We start from the raw sequence: 23,071 nt of genomic DNA, 5'->3' as shown, positions 1-23,071 counted from the left end.
CAAGAAGAACCATGAAACAATCAGGAATTACATAAACATTACATTCATAGTGCTTTGGCTATTTGTTATTCCAACTATGCCATTAACATCTGCTCGTGAAGAACCCAATCTGTAACTACAATAAATAAATGGCCATTGGTGAATGTAGAAGCTTGGCTGATTAACAATAACACAAATATCTGGGTAGAATTTTATTTCCTGGGGGCTCTTTAATTTTAATTTTTTTTTATATAATCACTTTACATCTGATCCCAGCCCCCTTCATCCTCTCCTCCAAGTCCCTCCCTTGTGCTCTCATCTTCCCATTTCCCTGTCTACATCTTCTCAGATGAGAGGAGGCCCCCAAGGGGCATCAACCCACCCTGGACCCCAAGTCAAAACAGAACTAAGCACATCCCCTCCCACCGGGGCCTGACATGGCATCCAGGCTAGGAGAAATGGATTAATTGAACAAAACTATCCACTTAGTCTCTTATTTACATATATTTTCCATTGTAGGTGGAGGATTGAGATTTCTTAAAGACTGTAGGATATATACATTCCCCAAAACTTGGTTGTAGTTCATATTTCTAACCAGTGTGTTTCAATTTCCATACATTAGATAACCATGCTGTCAAGAGGCTCAAGTCAAAGCCCTAATATGGACAAAAGACTTGGAAACTGTTAGTAAAGTCCCATAGGTTCAGAGAACACACAAGGGAGGGAACATGCAAAGAGACAGACAGAGAGGAAGGAAAGAAAAGACAACAAGGAAGGAAGCGCAAATGAGATGCCTTAATTATAATTCATCCCTGAGGAGATGCTTCTGAAATAAATGCTCCTACAGGCCAGGCTTGTTTCAGTGCCTGAAAAAAGTGTGTAATGGCCAAATTCTTCACAACTCTAACTATCTGAAGCTCCTAAAAATGTCATCCAAGAATGAACAAGGTCAAAATCTCAGGTTTGTAAGGGTATGTAGTGTATTTTCTCTTAGAAGTCCTATAGGTACCAGGACAGGGCAAAATAGGAAACAGGTGTCTGACTTTTCAGTAAGAGAAAAACAATGGGATTGTCTGCCAAGAATCCACAGGTGATGGTCATAGTCTTTAAGACTCCTACGCTCTTCCAGCCTGGCCTCTTTCATAGTTGGCTATTTTGATGTGTATATATATATATATATATATATATATATATATATATATATATATATATATATATATATATATATGACATCAAGTTAGGCACTGAGTTTTGTCCAGGGTATGGGGGAAGTTTCTGGAGATAATGAGGATTGTATATTTCATTATATACATATGTAAAAGTTTCAATTCTTATAATAATGTTAATAATAGTAAAAACTATACTAAAGGTGCATAAAAAGTGAAAGAACAAAGAAAGGCCATTGAGATGAGTTGTGTTTCTATATACTTTTGCCTCTCTGTCTGAACTTTTATTTTTCTAACCTTTATTCATCTAACCCTGTGATTTTCTTCTCTAAAATTATATGTGTCTACTTTTCTCACATGTTAAAAAATTGATTTCCGCTATTTCCCCAGTCCCAGGATCAATGTCATCTTCAGAAATGTCAAAATTTGTCACTTACCACTCCACAAATTTAGTTTGCTAGACAGTACAAATTCTGCTGCCTAATTTTAATCTAGTGCAGTATATTTGCTTAAAGTCGAACCTCCATTTGTTATGTCATTTTCCCCTAAATGCTTCATAAGAAATTAGTAACACATGAAAATTCTCATAAGAGAGATATGTATCTACTGTAAGTTTTTATAATAACAAAAGCTTCAAACAGAGGAAATCATTCTCTTTAGCAATTCTAATTCATTCTTATGCTTAGTGTTTAAACCAAGATGATGAAAGAAGTCACTAAGATCTTTATACATGACAACCCCAAATATTAAGTCGCTTTCCAGTTTTAATACTATTAGAAAACATTCCAGATGTAATGTAACTAAATTATCATTTTAAAAACTCTTGAATGTATATTAAAATGTTCCACAATGGAAAAAAAAACAGGGTAATATGGGCAAATCTTGAAGAGTGAAGCTCAGTTATCTTGGGTACACCTTTGCAAGATGAAAGTGGCTATGTGAGTAATGTCTAAATGTACACAGGAGTATAGTAGTATAGTTTGCACAGCATGTGAGATAAGTAATGCATACCAAACATAAAAGAATATGGCCATATTTTCTTCTGATGATGCTAGAAAGTGTCTGCCTGTATTCTCCCAATGATACCTTAGAATTTCAAGTCAGAGGCCTTCTCAGTATATTTGGATACAACTTGACTCCATAGCTTCTAAAACATAACCAATGTACATGTATGAAACTATCAAACAATAAAAATATCCATGTGAGCATGTCTAATCAATACTTTTTTTTTGCTTCTCTAAATAAGTGATGTCATATTCATATATCTGGTATTATCAAATAGTGCCTTCAAGTCATTATCATAATCTCTTTTATTGCCTGTACATTATGAATTTATGAAATATGATATAATGTATATATAATTAAATAGTACATATAATGAATTTCTGATTTTTTTTGAAGTATTTATCAGGAGCTAGAACATTACACTGCTAAAACACAGAGATTTTCTCAGTTTGGAGACACATGCATGAACATCAGTTTTATGACATTTTGAAGCCTTCTCCAAATTCTAGAATTTTATCAATGGAATAATCCTTATAGTCATTTGTCAATCCATACACTTAACCAACTTTTATTTATTTGTTTATATGCCTGAATAATTTTGCAATCAGCTATCAATACTTGATTTTCAAATAATGCTTATCTATTTTCTAACCTTCTAGGTTTCACTTATTCTGGAGAATCTTCAGGTCAAATCTCCACACTTTCAGTAAAAATGAATAATACCACAAAAAATACTTTGTAAACACCAACCAGAATGCTACTCGACTATAGTGGTTTCTTCCTTTAGAGTATAGGATTTACAAAATTTTCATTTAGATCAGTGGTTCTCAACCTTTCTAATGCTGTGTCCCTTTAATACAGCCCCTCACCTTGTGGTGGCCTCCAACCATAAAATTATTTTTGTTGCTACTTTATAACTGTAATTCTGCTTCTGTTATGAAATGTAATGTAAATATCTGATATGCATAATCTGTTAAATGAGATTCCTATGAGAGAATCATTCATCTTCCAAAACAGTCATAGCTCACAGGTTGAGAGCCACTGACTTAGATCTGCTTTTCATACATAGCTTATCTATAATGTACACCCAGTAATCTTAGACTGAGTTCGGAATAATGTGTAGACTTGCTCTTCTTTTCTCCTTTATTAATTTATTCTTGTTACATCTCAATGGTTATCCCATCCCTTGTATCCTCCCATTCTTCCCTCCCTCCCATTTTCCCCTTATTCCCCTCCCCTATGACTGTTCCTGAGGGGGATTACCTCCTCCTGTATATGTTCATAGGGTATCAAGTCTCTTCTCCGTAACCTGCTGTCCTTCCTCTGAGTGCCACCAGGTCTCCCCCTCCAGGGGACATGGTCAAAGGTGAGGCACCAGAGTATGTGAGAAAGTCATATCCCACTCTCCACTTTACTGTGGAGAGTGTCCTGTCCATTGGCTAGCTCTGGGTAGGGGTTTAAGGTTTACCGCCTGTATTGTCCTTGGCTGGTGCCTTAGTTTGAGCGGGACCCCTGAGCCCAAATCTGCCTATCATAATGTTCTTCTTGTAGGTTTCTAGGACCCTCTGGATCCTTCTACTTTGCCATTCTCCCATGCTTCTCTCATCAAGAGTCCCAATAGAATGTCCTCCCCTCTGTCTCAGTTTCCTGGTAAGTGAAGGCTTTCGTGGGACATGCCCCTTGGGCTAATATGCAGATATAAGTGAGTATATACCATTTGAGTCTTTCTGCTTCTGGGTTAACTCACTCGTTATGATCATTTCTAGCTCAATCCACTTATCCACAAATTTCGGGAATTCCTTGTTTTTAATAGCTGAGTAGTATTCCATAGTGTATATGTACCAGTTTCTTTATCCTTTCTTCTACTGATGGAGTTGCTCTTTACCTATCCCATGTTTCCATATTTAGAAAGCTCCCAGGAATGATTGTACTGCCATTGTTGTTGGAAAGCAGGACCACTGAACATCCACACAGCAGGTGGCATCTTCAAGGGGTAAAGCCTACAGAAATCATTTCTATCATTTTACCTGATGGGGAAACTTTCCTCTGCAATGCCTGCAATTTGGCTCAATACCTCTGCCTGCCCATTCCTGCTCACTGGGTTTCCTGGTCTGGAGAAAGCCCATCACCTCATCTCCCTCCCATTGCTGGTGGCCTACATCTCCATCCTGCTTGGCAATGGCACCCTTCTGTTCCTCGTTAAGGATGACCGGAACCTCCATGAGCCCATGTACTATTTCTTAGGGATGCTGGCAGCTACGGATCTTGCAGTAACACTGACCACCATGCCCACAGTGCTGGGCGTACTGTGGTTAAATCACCGGGAGATTGGCCATGGTGCCTGCTTCTCTCAGGCCTACTTTATCCACACTCTCTCTATTGTGGAGTCAGGGGTCCTGCTTGCCATGGCCTATGACCGTTTCATTGCCATTCGCAACCCGTTAAGATATACCACCATCCTTACTGACACTAGGGTAATGCAGATTGGCATAGGTGTATTGACAAGGGCTGGACTATCAATCATGCCCATAATCATTCGCCTGCATTGGTTTCCCTATTGTCGATCCCATGTACTCTCTCATGCTTTCTGTCTGCACCAGGATGTCATCAAGCTAGCCTGTGCCGACATCTCATTCAACCGTCTCTATCCAGTTGTGGTTGTATTTGGTATGGGGCTTTTAGATTTTTTTATTATTTGTTTCTCCTACGTTTTGATTCTCAAGACTGTCATGGGCATCGCTTCTACAGACGAGAGGGTCAAGGCCCTCAACACATGTGTCTCCCATATCTGCTGCATCCTGGTTTTCTATGTCACTGTGGTTGGTTTGACATTTATTCACAGGTTTGGAAAGCATGTTCCTCATGTGGTCCACATCACAATGAGCTATGTCTGCTTTCTTTTCCCCCCATTTATGAACCCTGTCATCTATAGTATTAAGACCAAACAGATTCAGAGTGGTTTGCTCCGTTTATTCTCCCTGCCTTGTTCTAGAGCATGACTCTGACTCTGATTACTTCTGAAATTGGAACAAGTTGACAACATTTCAGGCAGGAGAGACCACACAGAATAATTCAATAGAAACATACTAATGCCTCTGAAACTTGATTGTTGTTTAATACTGATATAATATGCCTTATTATATTTATAATACTAAGCACTATTTAAAGATCTCACTTTGGTGTTCACTGTTCCACTAAGGTAACTCATTTGTTTTTGTAAGCTTATGGCATGTGCATTTGTATATAGTCTTTGAGAGTAGAGCACACAAGTGTTTGGATCAAGACCATAATTTTCCATGCTGGCCCTTATTTATCCAGGACTAATATTTTTGGTTGCTGTTTCTAGAAAATGGCATGGAGTGAAATGAGCTGGACATAGCCCTCAATTCACAGTGGTTCCCCTAGGAAGAGCATGCCCAAAAAGTCTGCCCAGTTACAAACTTGACAAACATTTATCAAATAATAAAACCAACTATAGAAATTTAAGCCAGGCATAAAATTCTGCTGCAGACAACCATTATCTTCCTGCATTTGGTTCTAGACACCACTGAGTAGGAGTTGGCATTTTCATTGAATGAAGTGATATGAAAGGTCCTATTTGGAGAACAGCACAGGTACTCTTCCCCAGGAAAGAATATACGTAGTGATTATCCAATACCAGATGGCCACTATATGGACTAAACCAGTGACAGAAATATATTTAGGAATTCATACACACATATATAACAACAATTTCTAAAACAGGATCAATGAATTTGAAAGAGAATGAGGGGTATATTGAAGGTTTGTGGAGAAGAAAAAGAAGAGGTAAATTAGGCAACTATACTATAAACTCAAAAAATATTTTTAAAAGTAAAATAAAACTCTTCTAACAACTAGATGTTTGTTTTCTTTATTCTCTTGACATAAATTCTGGAGGTATATCTTACATCAAGGGAAATATTTCTTTACTTTTGTATATACACTGATATTGATGCCTGTTCCTACTATTAAGATATGGTATTTATTAATACTTTGAGAATTTCATAGGATATATTTTGTTTTCACCTCCTAACTTCACTCAGATCCAATCATTATTTTCTACTAGCCCACCTTTGTGTTCTCTCTAATTTAATTATTTCTTTTAATTTTTTGAGATTATAATATAATAAACCATTTCTTCCTCCATACCTTTCCATACACCTCTCTTTTTTTCCTTTTTAGATAAATGACTTATTTTTCACTAATTGTTTTTGCTCACAGATATGCATGTGTCAGTTCTTTAAACCTACCAAGTCCAAATTGTGTTGCGCAAATAGGTACAGCACATTCCAAGGAAGGGTAACCGCAGTTTTGAAATATCTATAAATTGATTTCCGTATGATAGTCAATACTCAAAGCGTCTCTTTCCATTTTTCCTTCCTTATATTTAAGAGAGAGGATGGAGAAATCAGAGAAAACTTACAGGAGGAAGAAAAAAAACAGATAGGGCTTCAGATATTTTTTAATGGAGCCTAGAGCTGAGTGACACAACAGGTTTTGGATCCATCATGGCCTTTGAAGAATCTCTCAGTAGTAGGTAGGTCCAAGAGGTACAATATAATGCAATTTGCAAAATGAGGATTTCTGTGAACCTTTTATCTAGCTCCACTTGACTGAAAATAATGGGCACTGGATGTTTTCTAAAATTCTGTGCTAAAAACCAGTCTTCCCTATATTCTTTTGTCTAATCCTATGTGATATTTAAAATAGAATACTTTCCTGTTGTTAAGGCTAGTCCTTAAATTAATGCATGGAAAGAACTTGGCACCTGCTATTTCAAAATTTAAAATCTCCAAGGCTGTAGAGATAGAGGCTACATCCTAGAAACCTACAAGAAGAACATTATGATAGGCAGATTTGGGCCCAGGGGTCCCTCTCAAACTATGGCACCAGTCAAGGACAATTCAGGCCTTAAACTTCAAACCCCTACCCAGATCTAGCCAAAGGACAGGACAATCACCACAGTTGAGTGAAGCATGGGGACTGACTTTCACATGTACTCTGATGCCTCATATTTGACCACGTCCCCTGAATGGGGAGACCTGGTGGCACTCAGAGGAAGGATAGCAGGCTACCAAGAAGACACTTGATATCCTTTGAACATATACAGGGGGAGGAAGTCCCCTTCAGTCACAGTCATAGGGGAAAGGAGTAAGGGTAAAATGGGAGGGAGGGAGGAATGGGAGGATACAACGGAGGGAATAACCATTGAGATGTAATATGAATAAATTTAAAAAAGAAGATATAAGTATAGTTATCAACCTCATCAAAGAAGCTGTTCTCTTCACATCAAGTGGAGACCATCAAAGAAAAGCACAACTGAACACTCTGCTGAGATCAACAGTGCGTGCGGTCCTCAGACCAAGTGGATACATTTATGTCAAAGCCCACACATCTATTGCTAGGGAACATCACAGAAGAGGAAAAAATAAGAAGAGAATGGATAATATATCTCATAATTTTGAGATTTGAAGAATCATGGGATTTCTTCTATTTCTGTGGATTTTCAACACTACCTTTTCTCAACTAGTAAAGTACTCAAGTAATCTCACAATTCTCCAAATCCCAGGAAGATATTTCAGGGTAAAAAGAGACTCCGAACATCTTCTCGATGCCTCCAAGTTCTGGAAACAGAGTGACTGTTCCAGGAAAATAGTCTGTCATCAACACAATTCAAGAATTCTCCGAGGATGAGCTCCTGTAAGTTGACAGTTTTCCAAATCAAATGCTGATTGTGTTCAAGTAGCTGACTCTTAATACATAAAACAATACAACAGGACCTGTACCGTACACCACACACAAGTGCAACCTGTATGCACTACTGTCATAAGTGTAAGATCTGAAACTGCAGAACTGGGAGGATTTGATGAGAGGATTTTAAAACTCACCTGGTAATAGTGGGATAAAACTTCTCCAAGATACTATATTCTATCAAATAAAAGCCCATTTCTAGGTATGGAAAATATACTTATTTTTGAAGTTTTGGTAATATGGGTCCCCTAGAACTCCTTAAATAGTATGGGCTACTGCCACTGATCTTTGTTACCCTCATCAGTGTGACAGGAAGACCTTAGAACGAAGATACTAAGTACATGAGCTATGAGGCACAGAGAAATCAAACTGGGTATTTCCCGGATGCATGTTCCCTACAGGAAAGCTTTCACAGACCTGGAAGCTTCTTCTCCAAGGCTCAGGCATCATCATGGAAAAGGGAGAGAAAAGACTGCACAACTAATAAAACTGTATTTGTTTGTTGTTATAACATGGCCACTGGGTATATGAACTTGCAGCAGTTGGGACCGATTGTGTAAGAGCTGCATAAAATCAAGCAATCCAGCATCCCGGGATGGATGAGGGAGAGGCTCAAGGAGTACCGCCGCTAGGTGAGAATCATTTTTCTTCAGAGATGTGATCTAAGAAATCTGATGTTCTAGAAGATTATCTTACATCAATGCACATACAGAAAGCATCTAATGGACCCCATGGGTTTAAAACAAAGTACATGGGGTTGGTAGGAAAAATGGATAAGGTATAGGGAATTAAGGGAGAGCAACTAGGGGACTGAGTCTGATCAGAACACCTTATACATAAAATTATTATACAGTTTAAAATATGTAAGAAGAGTTTCAGAACTGCCTTGATGTATTCTAAGACTTTTCACAGATTTCCCCAGAGAACAAATTTGGTTTTTTTTTTCTTTTCGGTTATGACTCAATAGAAACTAAAGTTTGTGCTCTGGAGACGACAAATTCACAAACTATACCATATCTGTGGGGTGTATAAGGATAACATGGCAGTGTCGAGGGACATTGCATGTTTCAAGCTATACCAATTCTCTTTTCCTTTTAATATTGCATCCCCCCAGGGATTATCTACCTTTGATTCTAGGTATCCCTTGAGCCTTCGGCTAACACATTAGCAGCTGTAGCCACCAACTTGGTCATGTGCTCTCTGCTATATGAAACAACCTGGTTTCATAGGACATAAGACAATGATAGAGAGAAGGGGACAAAATCAAACCAGAGAGAAAGATCCATACAGACCCTGGTGGTGTTACATATCTAGATGAAGAAAATACGAATTTGATAAACTTGGTTTGGTAGCAAGGACACAAATAACATGGAACATTTTATTGCTCAAGGAAGAATATTGACAGTTTTTTAAGCAGGATTGTTTCTAATTGTGTAAATTACTGTATAATAATCTGGACAAAACCCAGTCTATTGAGGAAATTGGAGCTAATGGAGATTGAAATCTGTGGAAAGACAAGTGGCACAGAAAAAGGGTGGGAAAACCTCTCAAATGCTTCTGAGACTGAAGAGGAGGCCAGAACGACTGATTTGTAAGAATTTATTATGTCTTTATTGGAATTTTATAAATGCCTTTTGAACTTAATTCATGATGAGCAAGAATGACAACAGGTACTTAGCTGAGAATACTAGCATAATCTCAAAGTTAGCTATGACTGATGAAAGGCTGGCATTAAAGAAATCTAGTTTGGTGTATCTTCATATGTGTTATGCAATACATTATGATAAAATAGGTAGTATATTAAAAGAAAACTGCACCAAAGTGCAATAGTCTTCTTGTGAGTCATCTGCTCTTAAGGTGAGAGTTCCAGGCTCTATGAAGCAATTCAATTATGTTTTGAGTTTAGAAAGATGAAAATTCTGTCAACAGAAGTTAGAGGCAAGAGTAGTCCTGACAGCTACCTGTGTGCTGAAGATTATAGTGCAGGGGAGTCCATTCAAGTAAGCCTGGGAGCATGGTGCTATCTCTGGGCAAAGGGGATAAGGAAATATCACTCCTATGTGGTGTGCAAGTCTGTGCCTCCAGGGCTTTGCCGAGAAGCTTCTCATAGACGGAGTCAATTTTCTTCTTTTTCTAGGTATAAGGCAGCCATGTTATCATGATGAAAGTAAACTTACTGGAAACAAAATGATAAGGTTTTAATAATCAGGGATAGTTCATTTATCCTCTTTAGAAAGATTTTCATGATAAAATCTAGGAGACCTTACAGTCACAACTTTCTGCTTAACATGATGTCCTGTATGCTCCAATCAGCTTTTTATAAGGTTAATTATTTCAGATCAGATCAAAGAGGTCATTTCAGGACTTACAAATAGCAGATTTTGATAAATATGATAATATGACACCCTTACGTAATTGAAACATTAATGGTTATAGCTTTGCCTTGGTTTCATGTCATCAACACTATAAGCCTCAATGGTGCAAAGCAATTTCAGTTCTAAATTATAGCTAACAAAAAGTTTAAGCTATGATTTTTCTCTAATATTTGAAACAAATTTGGTTCTTTATTAGAATTATTTTAGAAATACACTTAAAGACAAGTAGGAAAAAATAGTTTGTCTCTTCAGAAGTCTTACTGAAATATTTAGGCAACGAAGACTGCAAAGGAACACATGAATGAAATGATGTTATGAAATGGGCAGATGAAACTAGATCCGAAGAGCAATGATTCAGGGTGATTGTAAAAGCTGAAGGAAATAGCAAGAAGAGAGGTCCTAAGACCTCAGGCTTACTGCTGAGATGAAAACCCTGAACTGTTGAGGTCTTCAGCCTCCTGCATTAGAGGAAGGGCTGACTAGAGAGCTGTTGCTCTGCAGGTAGACTGGTCTTATTTCCAAATCACAGGCTTACAAGTAACAATTTTAAACATTCGGCTGTGCGTTCTTTCTATTTTTCATTTTGTGTGCTTTTATTCACCTATTCTTCAACCCATATTTTTAAGGATTTAATATTGTTAAACAGAAATGATAAGAGGGCATTGTTAGCTAATAAACATGCATGAAATTTCCTAAATATGACAGTTTTAAGCAACAGCATGTAAAAGATCCCTCTGCCTTAATTGGTAAAGTAATAAGTGAACTGGTGATTGGTATTCAGTAATTACCACACTGAGCTGTCTCTCTGTTGCCACCTTCCAAGGAAAGCAACTTTGGAATGGCCAATCTGCCTTTGTTTCCCTCATTTGTATTTTTAATTCCCTTTCCACAATGTTTTTCTGCTCATGCATTTTTTCCTGTTTTATGCACTGAAGGGTCTCACAGTTTGGAAATGGAAAAATGTATGATTTCCCTGTTGGCAATATAATATGCTTGACTTTATTTTTGAAGAGTGATAAATATTTCTGTCTAATTTATGTTCTTTATTCTTATCAGATCCTACTGAAATGTCTAATTATTTAGTTACATTAAGGATACAATTTTAACTTCAAAAGGACAGCATGTTTTCACATTTGGTAGAATAATAAGGTGTATTTGTAACTATTTTCATATCATTCTCTGTTTTATATTTCATTTCTTGAGAAGAAAATCACCACCAAGGACAAAGATATACATTATCTTCCCTCAGATCTAGTACTACAGAAGAAAAATTGTGCATATTGAAGCAATCATTGGCATTCAGAAAAAGTAATGAATAAATCTACTTTCCTTTCATATTGAAATGCTAAATTTTAAAGTATAAAGTCATTTACCTTAACATTTTCACTGGTTGAGTAAGATCCTCTGGGAAAGTGTTTTCAAGTGATGCTGGACCAAAGAAGAATTTGCAATGCTGTTTTCTATTTATAGAGTGTTGCCATAGGTATTTTCTATCAAACATATAGCATGTTGAGTTTTAACATGGCAGGCAATGGTACTTGTCAACAGATTACATCTTTCTTCCTGGTTGGCATTCCTGGATTGGAAAGCTTTCACTGCTGGATTGGCATCCCTGTCAGTCTCCTGTTTGTCCTGACCTTGCTGGGGAACGGCATAATCATTGCTACTATCAAACTTGAGCCAAGCCTACACCAGCCTATGTACTTCTTCCTCTGCATGCTGGCAATGAATGACGTGTGCCTGGCCTTTTCTGCAGCTCTGAAGATGCTTGGCATCTTCTGGTTTGATGCACACTGGATCGGCTTTGATGCCTGTCTAACGCAAATGTATTTGATACACACACTCTGCACCATGGAGTCAGCCATTCTGGTGGCCATGGCATTTGATCGCTTTGTGGCCATTTGCATCCCTCTCAATTACGTATCCATCCTGACAACATCTATGGTAACTAAACTAGGTACAGTGGGCCTACTCAGAGGTGTCCTCATTGTTTTGCCATGTCCCCTTCTAATTAAGAGGCTGCCCTACTGTACAAAGTATGTCATCCATCATGCCTACTGTGAACACATGGCTGTGGTGAAGCTGGCCAGTGTAAACACACTCATTAACAGAGCATATGGAATCTCAGTGGCTCTTTCAGTGATAACAGTGGATCTAGGACTCATAGCAACATCTTATGTAAAAATCCTCCAGGCAGTGTTCCGGCTCTCTTCCCGGAATGCCCGATCTAAAGCCCTGGGCACCTGTGCCGCACACGTCTGCACTATGCTTGTCTTTTATATACCTGCACTGTTCAGCTTCCTGACTCACCGCATCGGCAAGAAGGTCCCACCAAGTGTCCATATCATTGTGGCCAGCGTGTACCTCTTACTGCCTTCCGCAGTTAATCCAGTGGTGTACGGTGTCAAGACAAAACAGATTCGTGATCGGGTGAGAGATCTTTTCTTTACACACAAGAAACTTCTTGAAAATTAAAACATTCCCATGTAACTTGTTTCAGCATATTCTGTTTTGTGGAGTCATGGCACACTAAGAATAGTTAACTTTTGTTTTCAGTTTTTTATTTTGACCTAAAATATATTTCAAAAGGTTATATTTTATGACATTATATGCCTCTACATTTACTCAGTTTTATTTTATACAAAATGTTTATAGAACTGTACAATGTTTTTTTAACAAGCATAACAAGTTTTACAATTTTAGCTTAAAGTAATTTCTAACTATCTACTTTCTTTACTATATCTATATCTGAACTTCTTTAAAATAATATTCCGGTATCTATGAGAGATTTGTAAAAAGCATATGCTGTTCTCAGTTTTATTTCCATTACACAGTATGCTAAATTTATTACTTCTATCCTTAAAGGCAGAAGATCAATATGAAAAATATCTAAAGCAGGTAATATTTCTTCTATTTATCAGAAAAAATATGCTTTAGATTGCTGCCACACTACCTTGGGATCAGATAGGCAAAAGAACCAGAGTTAAGTTGAAATCTCTAGAGACAGGCAAACAGGAAGTTGAATGATTTTCTGGATAAATGTTATAAACAGTTTTCTGATGGAAGGAAATGTGAGCTTCAAAAGTGGGGATCCAATTTTAGTGAGAAATAAATTCAAAATAACCTAAGTAGAGGTAAAATGTGTGAGTTTTCTTATTCTTTGTTTACTACACAACACATTCTCCAAGCAGGTCTCATCAGAAGACTGTAAGTAATAAGATATGAATATGAAGGATGAACATCTTAGATGTTGTAAAGGATGAGAGAGAATCTCCAGCCTATCTTCCCTCCTCTTGCTGTGCTACCATGTACTGGCGTTTGACAATGAACGTAGGTGATTTCTTTCGCATGCTGATTATTCCTGGCCCTGGCAAACACTAATTGTATTAAATGCTAAACAATGTTAGTTTAAATATAGAAAATATAAAAAGAGGAAGAAAAATTAGTAAATGAGTGTATAGAAAATTATTTCAAGTATGGTAGTCATTGTTCAAACATAGGGAAATTCACAGCGAATGTGAATTGTCTAAATATACCTAAAAGACAGATTTTCCAGAGTGTATAAAATGCAGTACAAACTGTATATTCTGTATGAAGAACACATTTTGTGTGTTTTTGAAAACTCAAGATTTATTTTATGATACTATGGTGAGACACAAATGAACAATATATCCTAATAGGGAAAGATACACGTTTTGTGTATTTACCATCAAACTCAGCTTTTTGTTCCTTAAAAGAATCCCATTTTTCCCAATCAAAGCTTTGTGTATCAACATTATAAAACAAATAATGAAAGAAATTCTGCTTTCCCTAAATAACAAACTGTTAATGCTGAAAAAGACATGGTTTAGATGAATGCTCTACACTCTTGCATTATAATAATTAAATCTAATTAATTTTGCCTGCTATCCTGAATATTACATAAGCAATTTTAATAGATATATGATAAACCCAGTGTAAAATAACCTATGAGACTGGAACTTATTATTCAGTTAATTTTGGGTATGTGATATGAAGATCTTAAGTTAAAGGTCTTCTGGACCATAGAGTGAGTTGAGGGCCATTCTGGGCAATTTATCGAAATGTGGTCTCAATAAACAGGGAGTGGCTGGGGTGTTGCCTCAGATAAGAGAAGTTGTTCTGTTGATGATCCAGGTTGGATTCCCAACATACTCATGGATGCACACGGCCATTACTACTAACTCAGTGCCAGGAATTCTGATGTTCTCTCTGGATGTCTGTGGGCATCAAGCACATGTGGTCCATATACATACAAGTAGACAAATTATTTACACATAAAATAGAATGCGCAAACCTAAATTTTTAAGTAAAAAGAGATCACTGATTACTCAGAGTTATTACTTTTTGCAAATATTCATTAATTCCTAGCTAAGGAGCAGTTGTCAATTAAAACTTCTGGAGAGGAAGTATCAGTCTCCATAAAAATGTGGTACTTGGTATGTTGACCACTCTCTGGTGGAAGGCCACACATCCAAGAGTATGAGTACAGCACAAACTGTATTTCATGTGTTCAAAAACGGAATAATGTTGGGTGTATATGGATCTGCAATGAGTTGGGTTGAGGGGGAAAATAAGTAAAAAAAAAAACAGTATAGTAGTTCTCAAAGAACTAAAAGTAAAAGTAAAAAATACAGGGGGTGGAAATATGGCTACATGATAAAACGCTTGCCTCACACAGTGAAGATATGAGTTTTGTGTCTATCTTTTTTGAGTCCTTCCATGGCACAGTGGGAGACGGAGATAGGAGAGCCTAGGGTGCCAAGAGCTCATTAGGCATGTGGGCTTTCTAGGAGATAATCCAATATTTTGCAAGGCCTGTACCATAATGCAACCCCCCCAGAATTGGTTCTAGAATCTGACACGATGTGTAGAGCTAATGATTTAGGGATTCTCAGTAGGCATGAGAGATCTCTGGAAGTGATCTGGGATTTCGCAGTCTCTCTACTGTCATGCACCCTAGAACTCCTGGCAACCTCTGACAACCACATCGATGGTTCATGGCTGCATTTTTCTAAACTCTGTCATTAGAGCCAGGCACGGTGGTGCATGCCTTTAATCCCAGCACTCAGGTAGGCAGAGGCAGGTGGATCACTTTGAATAAAAGACAAGCTTGGTCTATGAAATGAGTCCAGGACAGCCACTGTTACCCAGAGCAACCCTGTCTAGGAAAACCAAAAAGACAAAATATCTGGCATTTGTGTGAACTGTCACTTTCTGGGTATTGACCAGTTCTGACTGAGAAAACTTCCTACAGGATCTTGTTGTTGTTGTTCAGATGAATTAATCCCTGATCATGGAATTCCTGATTGGATTCAAATTGTTTAAAAATCTAAATTGTTTTAGACATCCTAAAACAAGTTTAGTGAGTCTGTGGCTGCAATAAAAACCCTTGTGGACCTCCAGATTCCTCACTAGGGCATAGCCTGAAGCAGATTTGTGGACCCAGATAAGTCTTTCCTCCAGATAGCAACACAAATGTTGGTATTCACCATAAATATGGGCAAGTTGGTTTAAACATACCATGAACCCAAGATATAATGGGGGTACCTCGATATGTCTTAATTAAGCATGAACCTTAATGTCTAAATATACAGACTGCTCTATTATAATTCCTTATACCTTGTCACTTTGTGGTATCCTATGTTGTCATTTTAAATTTACTCAGTTTCTTAGAATGAGAGAGCGATTAAATTATTGTCCTGAACTCATTATGAACTAAGAAATAGCTGAATAATGTATAGCGAGTTCAGTCCTCATTGAAAAGTCATCTTCTTGTAAGTTTTAGACCCTATTAACCTTTAGGCCTTGTCAACCTTTGTCACTCTGAACCTACTGTAATCTTATGTAATGGATACATAGATAAGAAGTGTTTAGCTTTATATCATGTAACCTGTCGTGATTTAGAATTCATCTGTTTTTGTGATTAATTGCCTTTTTTTGACTATGAGGTACTTCCTCTTTCTCAGAAGTATAAGTATGGTGACCAACAATAAACAGCATTGAAATTGCAAAGCTTAACTTCAGTTGAGTTAAGATGCCTGACTTCATCCACCTTTTGAATGTATGTGTGTTTGAGTGGTTTATTTTCTATCACTCTGTTATTTCTTATTTCTCTGTGTATTCACAAATAAGTTAGCTGACTCATGGCTTTACCATCAGTCCTCTAAGACTAACAGGCCTAAGTTTACATTAACATACTGTAGATTTCCACAAGAGGCCTATCTACAGATCAGAGCACCTCCTTTTATGGACCCGCTGCAGTGTCCAGCTAGACACCTCTTTTATAGCCTAAGCTGTAGGGAAATTGTGGGCAGTTTAAGTTTTCCTCTTTCTCCGCAGTACAGACAGTCTCTAGAGAAGAATCCCTGGGTCCTTTCCCTCTTTCTGCTTTCAATCCTGATCAGTTGCCTGATCTACCAGCTCTGGCCACACAAAGGATGTAACAAAACTGAAGAGAATCTGCATCCTACCCCAGAGATTTTACCCTGGACATTCTCAGAGTTACAGACAGACATGAAGACCCTGGAATCATAGAGATGACTTAGCCTGAGGTACACAGTGGTAAGCAACAGGAGACCCTGTGTTAACCAAAGTGGAAGAAAAGGACTGAAACACAAAGCTGTCTCCAGATGTCCTCATATGTCCAGTGATACATATGGACACACAGTACACACATGAATATGCACATGCATACTCAATGATGTTTAAAAACATCTAAAAGGAAGAAGACTAGGACATAGCTATGGTGTAAAACATGGCTAGAATACATAACAATCTAGGTTCAACCATCAACAATAGTTGCTATTGTATATCATTATTTTATTTTTATTTAAATTGCCTGGGTGTAAAATTAAATGTTAAGTTATAAATAATAAAATGTCATAGCTTTAAATGTATAGTGTAATCTCACCCACAAAGAACACAAAAGCCTTGAAAGGGAAAATGAGACACTAGTACTTGGAATTCATCATAACATAAGATAAAGTCAGACTTCAGTAAGCTGAATATCTATAATATGCATGTTATCAATATTAAGCAACAGCATTATAACTTGTGTTACATGGAATCATTAACCCCAGGAAAGGCAATATATTGGAAACTAATAGAAATAAGACATTCATAAAGCAATTATATTAATGACCACAAGTATAAACACTCTAAAGCATTGGAAACAAACCCAACTATATTTTGCTTAAGAGAAATGTAGTTTAACTATAAATGTAAAGATGGATTAATATTGAGAATGGAAAAAAGATTCCCCCTCCCTGCATCCATGCATCAAAAGCAACAATAACAAACTCAGAGTGATCATGTTTAGCATAGAATTGATTTTTAGAGTAAAGAACTTTGACAGGGTTAATGTGTGATTTCACAACAAAGAAGGGACCGGTTCATTAAAATCCAAACAACTACTCTGCTTAAAGAAAATCTTCAGAAGAGATGCTACAAAAGCAAAAGGAAATAAACACAGACACAGCTGTCAGAGTGGATTTCATCACTGCTTTCTCAGCACTTGAGAGAGCAAACAACTTGAATATCAACAAGAATATCTTATTTTGAGGAACACAATTAGCCACCATAAGCTTATTAGTATTTATCATGCAATTTATCCAATAATAACAGAAAATTTATGGACTATCAGGAAACTCCAATAAACGTAAAATTTTATTTATTGGTGTGTGTGTGTGTGTGTGTGTGTGTGTGTGTGTGTGTGTGTGTGTGTTCTTTTTTGAAGTATGAGACCCATAAATCAAACTGATTGGCAAGCTGGAACACAAGTGCTTTCATGTGCTTAGCATCTTGTCAGGTTAGAATACTAATCTTTTCTTTTGTGATTTTTACCTTTTATTTAATGTAGTTTTTTAAGTTAATTTTTTGTCCTTAATTAAAATATTTTTTAAAAACTATATTTTTGTCATGTTTTCATTTTTCTAATTCTTCCCTGATATCCCCATTAAGATACACACATACACACACACACACACACACACACACACACACACACACACACATACACACACAGGAGAGAGAGAGAGACAGACAGACACACAGACAGACAGACCCAGAAGCAGACATAGACACAAAGAGAATATGTGGGGTTTTTATTTGTTTGTTTGTCTGTTTTGTTTTTCAACACAGGGTTTCTTTGTGTAGCCTTGTCTGCCCTGGATTCACTTTGTATGGCCATGTACTGACAGAGATCTGCCTCCTTCTGCCTCCCTGATAGCTGGGATTTAGAATTACAGGCCTGTGCCACCACACCTGATTGAGAATGTGCATTTTTTTCTTCTTCTTCTTCTTTTTTTTTAATTTATTTTTTATTTATTTATTTATTTTTTTGAGACAGGGTCTCTCCGTGTTAGCCTAGGCTGTCCTGGACTCGCTTTGTAGACCAAGCTCGCCTAGAACTCACAGTGATCCGTCTGCCTCTGCCTCCCGAGTGCAGTGATTTTTCCACTAGAGTGGCAAATTATCCTAAAATGAATATTGGTGGTAATCTTAAATGTAGCATCTATAAAATCTAGGAAGTATAGAAATAAATCTACTTATAGAGTTATATTTGCTGTTACTATCACGCAGATAATAGGTAAACAAGGATATTGTATGTTATGGTAAAAAACCAAAGCCGAAGAACCAATTAATACAGAATATCCTCCCTGGTAAGTCCCTCAGCAGGTGATACACTGCTTATCTTTGCTGAGCATGGATGTAGATGTATACAAAGCAAGGTCCAGATCTACTTTCTCTATTACTGATGCACCATTCAACATATGCCACATTCTCAAATGCCCAGTTTATTCAAAATAGAGATCACACATATGAGAAAAAATATTATTTTTTTCAGAACCACTCAACGTAAATTCCTTGTCAGTTATTTTATGTGACAAGAAGGACATAAGAATAAGCAATAATAGGATTTTGGTAAAAAGACTTACATCTTCTATAGGTTGAGAGGAATACAAAGTATGATTATACTGACAAGAGCTAAGCATTGTCATGTCTGTCATAAAACTTCAGTTTCTATTCAGATTTCTCTGTTTCCTTTTTCTCTCGTAGTTGATATTCTAAAAAAAAAAAAAAAAGATGTGTTATTTCAACCAGCTTATTTCCCTAGGGATCATTTAAGACTTGAAGAGAGTGAAATGCCCATCTGTAGTACCGGACAGGAAAATCCTCAATGCATTTCACATACTCCTGAGGGGTATATGAACCATGACATCACCATGAACCTGTGAACAAACACTGTTGTTCTCAGGGACACACTCTTAGAAGTGAAGTATACAATCTAACTCCCACGAGTCCGTGGCATTATTGCTTTAACATAAGACTCTCTGATTCCTGGTTTCTCTTAAAAGGAGATGTGAATGGTCTGTGTCTGTGTCTAGTAAAGAGGTTTCTGCAATGATAAGCAATCAAGGATCAGGTCTCTTTCTCTGCTTATGGAAATTGAAATTTTCCTTTCCCAAGGCAGATAAGTATTTCTAGAAATTAGAATATAATATTTGTAATGTAGAATAGTGTCTAGAAACAGTTTGTCCTTTTTATCAATGCCTGTTATCTTGATGTCAAACTTAAGTACCTCTCGGTTTGTTCTCACTGGATTTCCTGGCCTGGAAGCTTACTATATCTTGTTTGCCATTCCTTTCTCAACCATCTACGCGATGGTGTTCCTGGGGAACTGCATGGTCCTTCATGTGATCCGGACTGAGCTGAGCTTGCACCAGCCCATGTTCTATTTCCTGGCCATGTTAGCCCTCACAGACCTGTGCATGGGGCTCTCCACTGTGCACACCGTGCTGGGCATCCTCTGGGGCTTTGTGCAAGAGATCAGCCTTGATGCCTGCATTGCACAGTCTTATTTCATTCACGGCTTGTCCTTCATGGAGTCCTCTGTCCTCCTCGCCATGTCCTTTGACCGCTACATTGCCATTTGCAACCCTCTGCGCTATTCCTCCATCCTAACCAATGACAGAATCATGAAAATTGGAGTGGCCGTCTTATGTAGGAGTTTTATGCTCACTCACCCAGTCATCATCCGCCTGAGGTTCCTAAACTACTGCCGGCCTCATTTCCTCTCTCACTCTTTCTGCCTGCACCAAGACTTAATTCGGATGGCATGCTCAGATATCCGCTTTAACAGCTTTTATGCTCTGGCTCTGGTGATTTGCATCCTGTTACTGGATGCAGTGTTCATATTACTGTCATATATTATGATCCTGCGCACAGTGCTATCCATTGCCTCCAGGGAAGAGAGAATCAAATCCTTGCAAACGTGTGTGTCTCACATCTCTGCTGTTTTGGTTTTCTACATCCCCATCATTGGTTTGACCATGGTTCACCGCTTTGGGAAGCATCTCTCCCCACTGGTTCAGGTCCTCATGGGCAACATCTACATCCTCTTCCCACCCTTGATGAACCCCATCATATACAGTATCAAGACTCAGCAGATACGGGTGAGGATTCAGAGACTGTTTTTCTGGAGTGGAACCTCAAGTCTACAGTGATTATATTTGAAAGTGAAGAAATCACACGGAAAGGAACACTGTCAGGAACGGAAACTTGATTAGTTAACTCACCTTTTGTTGGTGATTTATATTTTACATGTTCTTTCTTCTACTTTTTACCTCAGCCTTCATGAATAATTGTCATTAACTCATATACATTCATATTCTTTTATATAAACTGGAATATGAATTTATAATGTACTAATAATTATATTATCAGACAAGTTATGATTCTTTTCTACACTTCATTGTCTTTTTAAAGAGAATTTTAATTTTTTAAAAGTTCAAAAGCATATTTTACTCATTGCATTAAAAACAAAGCCCGGATATGTGCAAACAGCACATTGACTGCAACTCTGTGTTATGATGGAACACAGACACTGGGGTAACACTACACTGGTGCTGAGACCTGGCAAAACTCTCAAACTAATTTGAATTGAACCAAGTTGAGACTTTAAGCATTTTGTTCCAGTGAAATCCAAGTAAAACAAGGACACACTCGAAGGTTGCTGTTCCATTATGGGATGTCCATATTGCCTCATCAAACAGTTGTCACATCAAGTTTCCCCCCAAAAGCTATATAACTAATCATCATGTGCTTTGAAGCCCATGGAGAGCTGCTCCCTGCTGTGTGCAGCATATGTATAATTTCCTCAAATGCCACGTCAAAAGTTTGGTGACTCAGTCATATCAGTTCGACTGACTGTTTTAACTATTCAAATTCTCAGACATATTCATTGGTCACCTAGCCTTTTAAAACGTCTCTTAAACAATTCAAAACAGGTGAAGAAATTGCTTATGAGAATTTTTTAAATGGATAGGTGACCAATGTAACCTATATAGTAAAGGGACTATAGAGAGACTCTGAAGTTAAGAGCATTTGCAGCACTTGACTTGACCATAGTTTGGTTCTTGCTTGAAACTATGCCTCAAATTTCCAGGTCATCTAGTATTGTATTCTGGCCTCTATGGGCACCATCTATGTATGAGGTACACTTATATACATGTAAGCAAACATTTATTAATTCTTCATATCTATTACAAAGGCATATAATAGCAGATAAAATTGGGATGGAAGATCTAGGATCATCTATGCTTTGAGCACAGCTATTTCCTGACCTATGATGATGTCAGTCATGCTCAAAAAACTAGTTTAAAGTTCAAAATATGGTTTTTATAAGATGTCTTTAGTCTATCTGACACACATAACCAGAGCAGCTTAGCCTAGCTCACCTGTGTGCTTTGAATCTTTCTTTAGTGTACCAGTCAACAAAATCTACCTAGCACAATGCCCGTTTTATAACAAAATGTTCCATGTCCTATTTGACTTACTGAATTTTGCAATTAAAGTGAACCCCTCCCTCCACCAGTTAACAGACGTGGGCTGGCACAACCAAAAACCTTCAGTACAGCAAAGGATGCCTTCGTACAAGTGAAAAGACAGCCTACAGAATGGGAAAAATTCTTTGACAGGTATATGAATGATAGAAAATTGGCATCTAGAATTTCCAAAGTTCTTAAAACACAAAACATTAAGTAATATTTATGTTCACTTCTTTATATCTTTATATACTTATTTTAAGTATCTTTAGCCATCAGAAAAATGTAAGGGAAAAACCTCATTCAGATTTTTATCTTACTTCAATCAGAATAGCTAAAATTAAAAGATAAGATATGACATCACATTCATTTTGGTTGGGTTGTGGAATGTGTTAATACTGTTAAAAAGAAATTTTCCAATTATGTACATACTTACAATTTGTCTTTATCTATGCTTGTATGTGTTCATAGAGTTGTGTGATGTGATCCATCTCTCATGTAATTTCATGGATAAAATATGCATTTTAATACCCATAGTTGATGTTATGCATTGCATGAATGTTTTAACTTTTTAAAAATATTTTTCAAATTTCTTTATTCTCCAACTTCCATTCATAGCATCTGTAATCTCCAGTTCCAAAAACTAAATGTTGTATGATTCAAATTTTCGATGATACTGTGGAAAGTTGATCTTGCTTTGCCCACCTTACTCGACATTGCATTATAACTTCTGTTTCATTTATGATGACACACCAAAAATTTTGCTGTGATACATTATTTTCTTTATCCATTTCTCTGTAGTGAAAACCTGCTGTTTAATGGCATTGCTGTTTTGAATACCACTGGAGAAAGAAGTAAAAGTATTTTTTGACATCTAATTTTTTTTGCCAGTATCAATGAAGAAATGCAATTTATGTAAAAACTGATA

General features: G+C 37.2%; 3 protein-coding genes across 3 annotated transcripts; all 3 read left to right on the top strand.

Annotated features, from left to right (window-relative positions):
• Nucleotides 1–4,201: 4,201 nt before the first annotated feature.
• Nucleotides 4,202–5,149, top strand: LOC311581182 (olfactory receptor 51B6-like; the record flags this gene model as incomplete). The annotated part of the gene is made up of 1 exon (XM_084753211.1): nt 4,202–5,149. The coding sequence occupies one exon, from the start codon at nt 4,202–4,204 to the stop codon at nt 5,147–5,149; it is 948 nt and encodes a 315-aa protein (XP_084609337.1).
• Nucleotides 5,150–11,818: 6,669 nt separating this feature from the next.
• Nucleotides 11,819–12,772, top strand: LOC311581059 (olfactory receptor 52P1-like; the record flags this gene model as incomplete). Its single annotated transcript, XM_084752995.1, has 1 exon — nt 11,819–12,772. The coding sequence occupies one exon, from the start codon at nt 11,819–11,821 to the stop codon at nt 12,770–12,772; it is 954 nt and encodes a 317-aa protein (XP_084609121.1).
• Nucleotides 12,773–19,881: 7,109 nt separating this feature from the next.
• On the top strand, nt 19,882–20,823 carry LOC311578513 (olfactory receptor 51V1-like; the record flags this gene model as incomplete). Its single annotated transcript, XM_084748408.1, has 1 exon — nt 19,882–20,823. One exon carries the CDS (start codon nt 19,882–19,884, stop codon nt 20,821–20,823), a length of 942 nt encoding a protein of 313 aa, XP_084604534.1.
• Between the last annotated feature and the right edge of the window lie 2,248 nt (nt 20,824–23,071).

The sequence above is a fragment of the Acomys minous genome (genome assembly GCF_964271855.1).
Source record: "Acomys minous genome assembly, chromosome: 2".
Lineage (NCBI taxonomy): Eukaryota > Metazoa > Chordata > Mammalia > Rodentia > Muridae > Acomys > Acomys minous.
The sequence above is the reverse complement of the archived record's forward strand: the minus strand, read 5'-3'. Positions and strand labels throughout refer to the sequence as shown.